The following is a 7,069-nucleotide window of genomic DNA, read 5'->3' as shown; positions in this document are numbered from 1 at the left end:
TTCTTTTCTTCCCATGATCTTGGGGAATGGAGGCTTTGGTTAGGTTTGTCGGAGGTCAATTTAATGAGATTTGGTTTTAATTTATAGTATAGATAAATAATTAAGAAAATAAAGATCAAACACATGGCCTATGTTATTTTTGCATGAAAAATACTATTTAATCCACGTATTCTCTATTCACTTTTTGCTTTGCCCGTTTGATTTTACGATTATTAGTTTTTATATAAAATTTTATTTTATTTTTTATATTTGAGAAATAAGAGATCATGTTTTAATCGCGTAAGATATCTATTTTGAACAAATAATTTTATTTTATATTCTGTATTGTGTATTATTACTAAAAATGATTTTGTTTTTGTTTTTTATTATATTTTTTTATCTGTTTTTATTATCTTTATTTTTTTCATTCAGGAAAATAATCCAATTTTACCTAACTTATTAGTGTTTGTTCTTGGTATCATCCAAGAGATCATAGGTTTAATTCTCCAAAAATATTAAAAGTTTAACTTAGTTGACATCTCATGTAAAAGACGGTCTAATCAATCCCTTAATTTTGTTATCAGCTTGTCACCTAAAAACATGGCAGTGCAAAATTAACTCCAACGGCAACGATCTTTTTAACTGGAAAAAAGCAAAAAGAAAAAAGAAAAAAGAAAAAAGAAAAAAAAAGAAAAAAGAAAAAGAAATTAGCCAGCCTCATACGTGTCTTCTCATTTGGCCAGGACCAGAGTCCACAGAGGATTTAAAAGGCCTCGTACCAATACCCAGCGACTTGTATGGGCCTACAAGGGCTAAAAAGAATAGAAATCAAGAATTATTAGGCCTACAAATCAGACCCCTTATCGATGACCGCAAAGAAATGAGTTCATGGTGGGGTCCCAGTCACTCAGCGGAAAGAAAGAAATGGAGACTGGCTGCGGTGGCGGCATCGAGACCCAGTGGTGGTGGTGGTGGGCAACGGCAAGCATGGCCAAGTTAGGGTGGGGCATTTCAGCATATAAAAGAGGCTTCTCCGGCGACTCTCGTCTCATGCCCTTAAAAGCGTTAGCCGTTGCCTCCCTCTTTGTGGGTTCCGCCGCCTCTGCTTCCATTGCTTCCCTTCAAGCCTCTGGCATCCACAAGGTACAAGATCTTATAGAATTGGGAGCAAATATAAGGAATGGGCTTGGGGTTCCTCCAAGAGTAGCAAAAGAGTAAGTTGCTTGCTCTCTTTTAGCATCTGTATACTTTTTTTTTAGAGTCCCAAAAAATTACATTTGTACAACCATTGATTGTTGTTTATCATTTTTTTTCTTGTTAGAAAAGCTGATGATCTATGACAAGGGGCATCAAGAATTTTGGAGATGTATGCAGTTTCGTGTCCTATGTTTTGTAATGCTAGAATGCAAGCTGTAGATGTCAACAATATGATGCACTCCACAATACTTCTTTTGTAATAAGATTTTTTCTTTTGATTGTTGTTTGAGAGAGTACCTTTTTCTATAACCATTGCCTAATGAAGTTAAAATTCTGTTCTGGTTAACTTGCTTCAAAGAGTCAATTAACATGGAAATAAGCTTTTGATGTTCTTGGTCTTGCTTGATCAAATGCTTAACAGACACATTGAACAGACCCTCTGGGACTCAATTATAGTAGTTGATAAAGAACGTGCTGAGCAGAAGTTAAAGAACTCGTTTACAGCAGGTTTATTGCGAAGGTAATGTTTGTGCAGACTGTTTAGCTACCAAGGGATTTAGCATTGCTTGGGGTCTTCTTCGGATGTTTAAAATTTCTGAAACTTGGGAGATCCAACTGAGGAAAGAGATTTGTTTAGTGGCAGAATTGAGGCTAATTATATAGTTGAAGGGATTTTTTTGAGGTTTGCAATATAAATATACATCTGTGTGTGTGATGGAGATGGCCCTGTAAAAGTTTCGGATAAAGAAGTCGAAGAAGCTATAGTTTCCATCATTCTTGAGAACTTCCCTTCCCATGCAGTTTTTGGCGAAGAAACGAAGTGGAATTCTAAAGATATCATCATCAATGACACCAACCTTCCAGACTTTGTTAGGATTGTGGATCCTCTTGATGTAACATACAGCTTTTATTTGTAAAAGGTGCAAGTTTGGAACCCTTACTGCTCTTCTTTGCAAGGGGAAGCCTATTCTTGGCATTATGATCAACCTATTACGAAAGATGGATGGGTGTAACAGGGAGCATAGCAACGAAGAATGGCGAACCACTGTTGGCCACTGCCTGTCAGGATTTGGTTCATGCACATGCTCATGCAAAATCCAGGCATTACAGTGATGAAGTTGGGTTTGCTAGTGACGGAATTGTGCGGAGTATCATGATCATGCAACGTCATTATTTGGCTCTCGCTACAGAAAAACGTTCCATGTTGCAAGTATTGGTTCATTAAGATCCCAGAGACTCAATGAGATCGCACCGGAGAACATCAGCTGTGTTCAATCCACGTTTGTTTCCTCGGTTAACGAGGACATACTATAACTTGAGAACCTTCTCTAAACAAGTGATTAAAAACACAATGTTAATCACCAACAAAATTGTTTAATTCAATGACCAACCAATCACATTTCAGAGATCTTTGCTTTCTCAGTGAACAAAAAATTAATCAGCTCAGAAGGACAAAACTGGAACTCTCAAGAAAACTAAGGATCAATCTCACGAGAACGAATACAAATTATTCATATCTATCGACGAGAGTTAGCAACCCCAGCTCCAGATCAAATTGGTACAAAAAGAAACCATATCTAAGCTATGGAACGCTTGTGTACATGTTTTACGCAACCGCTGGCGCAGGCATGTAAGACTCCAGAATCAACTGTGATCGTGAAGGTTGCATGGTCTCCACAATTAAGTATGTATACTTCCACTGCTTGTCCACTTTGTCTTTGAACATCTCAGCAGACACCTTCCCAGCACCATGCGGCCCACGAATATAGAAATTAATCTACATTTAATGAGGCAACGAATAAGCAGATATCAAGTTACTCAGAAAATCAAAATTATCCTCAATTTCATTAGTTCTTGTGAAATTTTTTCACTTTATTTGTTCTTAAAGTGGAAGGAGGTTCTGGAAATAATTCAGGAATGTTATTCACAATCCTGGAAACTTTTGCATTTCTTGGATGCACAAGACAAATTTCATATGGTTATTATAAATTATGTTGCTTCACAGTTTACCTGGACATGCTCCACACCATCTTCATCAGTAAAGATCCTATTGGGAATACGTTGGCGAGCAGCACGATTTCTACTTTCCTGACCATAACCTGTAATAGGGGATCCAATCCTCACCCTGACCTGATTTTCAAAGAAAATATAATCCAAAGTGAATGACAAAATTGCAAATCAACATATGTAAAGAATACCACCAATATGATTCAGCTTTCAAATTTTGAAACAGCCTGCAATCATGGTCTTTTATAGTACAAGAACATAGATGGCAAAGTTTAGTTGCAGTGAGAACCCTTGTGACCATTTACTACCAGATCTTTCTGGATTTTATCTAAAGTATTTAAAACCTCCCTCACAACTTTGTGATTACATTTTGAAAGAATTTGTTTTCTCTATATTAGTTTTGCCAATAAACTGTACCCGACTACTTGAAGTTAAGCACCCACTGCCATTCTTATTTTCAGATGACAGTTGATAATAACCGTATGATTTATTGTTACAGCATAATCAGTCACTCCATTTACATACTCGGGGTGCTTCCACAAAGGGCAACCTCAAATGACTGCTCCATTGTAAGGTAACATCCCCTTTTCAGGTCCACCATGATAATAAATAGAAGAGGAACAATTGCTTTAAAAATTGTGCGGCCAGACAAAGATTATCAATTTTCACAAACCTGACTGTCATCTTGAATCCTTTTCAGAGCCTTGTTAAAGATCTTGTATCTATCACAGATCATGGTTCAAATCATAGTGGAATCAGGAAAAGAAGGCAAAACCTCAAATAATTTATTTTTAACCATATTTGTATAATTTAACAAGAAAAATCAACTCTTACTCTTTTGGTTCAAATATCAGCTCCTTGAAAACAGCATAAGCTGCAGCTGCAGCAACACCAAGTCCTGCAAGAATTATAATGCTGTAGGAAGCACCCTCTGTAAATGTCACAGGCTTCTCTGGGATATTGTATGTTGGAGCATCAAAAGGATCCTCGACAGTAGATAAGTCTTTTCTGGTCTGTCCAGAGTGGCAAAGCACAATTAATAGTTTAAGAGCACAAGTTTTCAGGGAAAAAAAAAAAAAACTTTGCGAAGAAAACAGGAAATGAAACCAATATATAAAGCAAAAAGGTAGACAAAAACATATGTAGTCAGGATGGTTCAGATGCCACTATGTTGGGAGTACATAAACACAGAAGAAATTTAAAAATTCCCTCTTGAAAGAAACACTTTGTTTCAACAATGAAGTATGGAGCAAACACATATTTCCTATATGAAAATCTAGAACCACCCAGATAGTGATAGTATCCTTATAATAGAAATATACTCCATTTTTATCATTTTATAGATAAAAAGGTTGCCTGCATAGAAACACAGGATTCATTCAAGTGTTCTACTTAAACTGTAATCAGAGTAATCTAAATAGCATGTGGATATAACATAAACAAGCAAGTTCAAGAACTTGGATTTCAATTCAAACCTCAGATTGATTTCGTGTCTCTTTCTTTGAAGCTTTCGATGCAAAGGATCTAGCAACACAAATATTAATGGTGCTTCCTCCATGGTTTTCCATGATTTGAAAGGGTGACCTAAGGCTAACCAGGCATTCTCTGTTAGATTTACCTCCATACATAGCAGGGATACCTGCCAAATATACTGTCAAGAATTAATTTGCAAAGAGAGAAATCAAAAAGCAAAACAACCTTGCTCCAGAACCGGTGGATATGCATGTCTGACACTAAATGTCAGTAAACTTGCAGCACTTTGTGTGGCTCCAAATACTTTATTATATTATATGAATTTTATGGCTACAACTCCTCTCCTGCATTGAGTTTAGTTACACTATCTAAAACTGTTAAGTTTTCAATTATTTATTGCAGGTCCTAGCATTAAAGTGATAGATCCTACTATAGTTTCTTTATGATCTTTTACCTAAACTCCCAATGAGACATCCAAGGATTCAATAAAATCAGCTCATTGTCATGTTCTTTCTTTGCTAGACCCTTTATCAAAAAGGCTATTAGATCTCCATTACAACAGCATGAAATATGAGACTTAGTCAGTAAACATGCAAACTAGAACTTGCGGTGAAACATTCATAGGGATAGACTAGATCACCACTGATTCAGAAGGGCATCCTGAAACTTCCTTTTCTGCCAAAATAAAAAATCTGGAGGAGCAGATGAGGTTTACTGGCTCCATATCAGAAAATGAGACCAGCCAATAAAAATGATTAGTATAAGATCTTTGATCCTTGTATAACTCTCTTGCAAGCAAACAAACAATGAGCTCCAGGATGAGCAATAATGCAGTAAGCAAATAAGAACTCCCCAGATTACTATAGTCCAAGGGCACAGCTCTCAATAAAGAGCATGACTTTTACTGAAACTTTTGCCAAAGAGGCAGACGAACAACTCTCAGCAACAAGAGAGAAGACTATATCAGATTTGGGCATATGAGACTTACACAAGCATAATGATTCAATAAAGTGGAGCATAACAATCACTAACCATTACCCCGAAGTATGTCCTGCAAAATAGAATGAAATAAAACAAAATCAGTCTGCAGTTACAAGCTGTGGGGAAATGAAAGTGAAAATAACTAACTACCACACCTTAGTCAAATGGTTGGCATTGGAAGCAAAATGTCTCACATAATCTGACTTTGGCAGCTGAGTCAACATCAGAATGTAACTTAGATCAAACACCAATGCATCACATTTAACTAATATGCTTGAAACAAACAGTATTTCAACTATAAAAAGAAAATTACCCAATTGTACCGTAAGTTTATGGTAAAAACAGTTACTTAATGACAGACATTTCCAGAAGCATTAAGGTAACAACAGGAGCCAACAAACAGAACAAAGGTAGTAATGACAAAGAGCAAATAACTGGTTGAACTAGTTGCTTCATTTAAAGCCAGGAAGGGGAAAGGATGAGGAGTGATTTTTAGAAGAAAGAAAAAAAAGGGTAACAGGAAAATTATAACTAGAAAGAGCACGACTGGGGGTTCAATCTCGTTTCTGACAGGTGAATTTTTCTAATATCAATGAAACTAATCTTGCCTCCTCATTTTAGAAGGCCAGAACCTGGAGAAATCTACAACTCCAGGATGTCATTTGCATTACATTATTTAGGCTAAGTGCCGAAAAGAAAGGTCAGCATATCTTAAATGAAGCTAAGATAAATTTTTCATTCGGGAGATTAAATTCATTCATTGCAATACTTTGGCACAATGAGTTCAATAGGATCCAGGTCTCGTAAATATACCTCAAAGTGGCAACACTTTGAGGCAAGATGCATTACCATTACAATGACATTCAAGTTCTATTCCATTCAATATAAAACAAGAAGTTTCTTCAAACAACCATGAAACACACGAGGCACAAACTAAATTTGAACTCAAACCACAACAAAAGCTGTACATAACCAACTTCAACTCCGAAGGCAAGTCGCAGTGTCTCAAAGGTACAAAGCTGAAACTAAAAAGGAAAAAAGACAAATTTTTACCCCAGTGGCTGAATTACCAAGAGCACTTCTTTGTGCAGCCATGGATGTTGAAAAGGACGCCAAACCCACATCAGAAACTCCCTTAACAATCTTTCTCTCCAAAAATAAAGGCAGCCCATTTTGAGATCTCAAAAAACCGCTGCATCTCCTAATATGTTGCATCTTCTAATACTACAAGAAAAACCCCTACCTTTTCTACGTAGCCCCAAAAAAAATAAAAACTTTAACACAAAAACCAACGCTTATAGCCTAAAAAAGGTTAAAAAAACCAAATAAAATAAGACCCAGATGCTGAAATTGAGAGATATTCAAGACCCAGAAATCATATACTTCGACCCTGTATTAAGATATCGAGAGAGGAAGAGAGACCCAAAAACCC

The 7,069-nt window shown here is 36.4% G+C and overlaps 2 protein-coding genes across 4 annotated transcripts; one reads left to right on the top strand and one right to left on the bottom strand.

The window, feature by feature from the left end:
* Positions 1-862: 862 nt before the first annotated feature.
* Positions 863-1,522, top strand: LOC105116505 (uncharacterized). Of its 2 annotated transcripts, none has more exons than XM_011013899.1 (2): positions 863-1,193; positions 1,301-1,522. In XM_011013899.1, the coding sequence occupies exons 1-2, from the start codon at positions 868-870 to the stop codon at positions 1,317-1,319; spliced, it is 345 nt and encodes a 114-aa protein (XP_011012201.1). In that variant the 5' UTR covers positions 863-867; the 3' UTR covers positions 1,320-1,522. The 2 variants fall into 2 exon arrangements, with proteins under 2 accessions (XP_011012201.1, XP_011012202.1); XM_011013900.1 differs by having other exon boundaries at positions 884-1,193; positions 1,306-1,522.
* Positions 1,523-2,530: 1,008 nt separating this feature from the next.
* Positions 2,531-7,059, bottom strand: LOC105116504 (probable mitochondrial import inner membrane translocase subunit TIM21). Of its 2 annotated transcripts, none has more exons than XM_011013897.1 (8): positions 6,691-7,059; positions 5,793-5,849; positions 5,689-5,707; positions 4,659-4,822; positions 4,018-4,196; positions 3,857-3,905; positions 3,187-3,306; positions 2,531-2,953 (listed from the first exon to the last, which is right to left on the bottom strand). In XM_011013897.1, exons 1-8 carry the CDS (start codon positions 6,850-6,852, stop codon positions 2,783-2,785), a joined length of 921 nt encoding a protein of 306 aa, XP_011012199.1. In that variant the 5' UTR covers positions 6,853-7,059; the 3' UTR covers positions 2,531-2,782. The 2 variants fall into 2 exon arrangements, with proteins under 2 accessions (XP_011012199.1, XP_011012200.1); XM_011013898.1 differs by having other exon boundaries at positions 5,695-5,707.
* Positions 7,060-7,069: the final 10 nt, after the last annotated feature.

This window comes from Populus euphratica, unplaced genomic scaffold (genome assembly GCF_000495115.2).
Source record: "Populus euphratica unplaced genomic scaffold, PopEup_1.0 scaffold971.1, whole genome shotgun sequence".
Lineage (NCBI taxonomy): Eukaryota > Viridiplantae > Streptophyta > Magnoliopsida > Malpighiales > Salicaceae > Populus > Populus euphratica.
The sequence above is the reverse complement of the archived record's forward strand: the minus strand, read 5'-3'. Positions and strand labels throughout refer to the sequence as shown.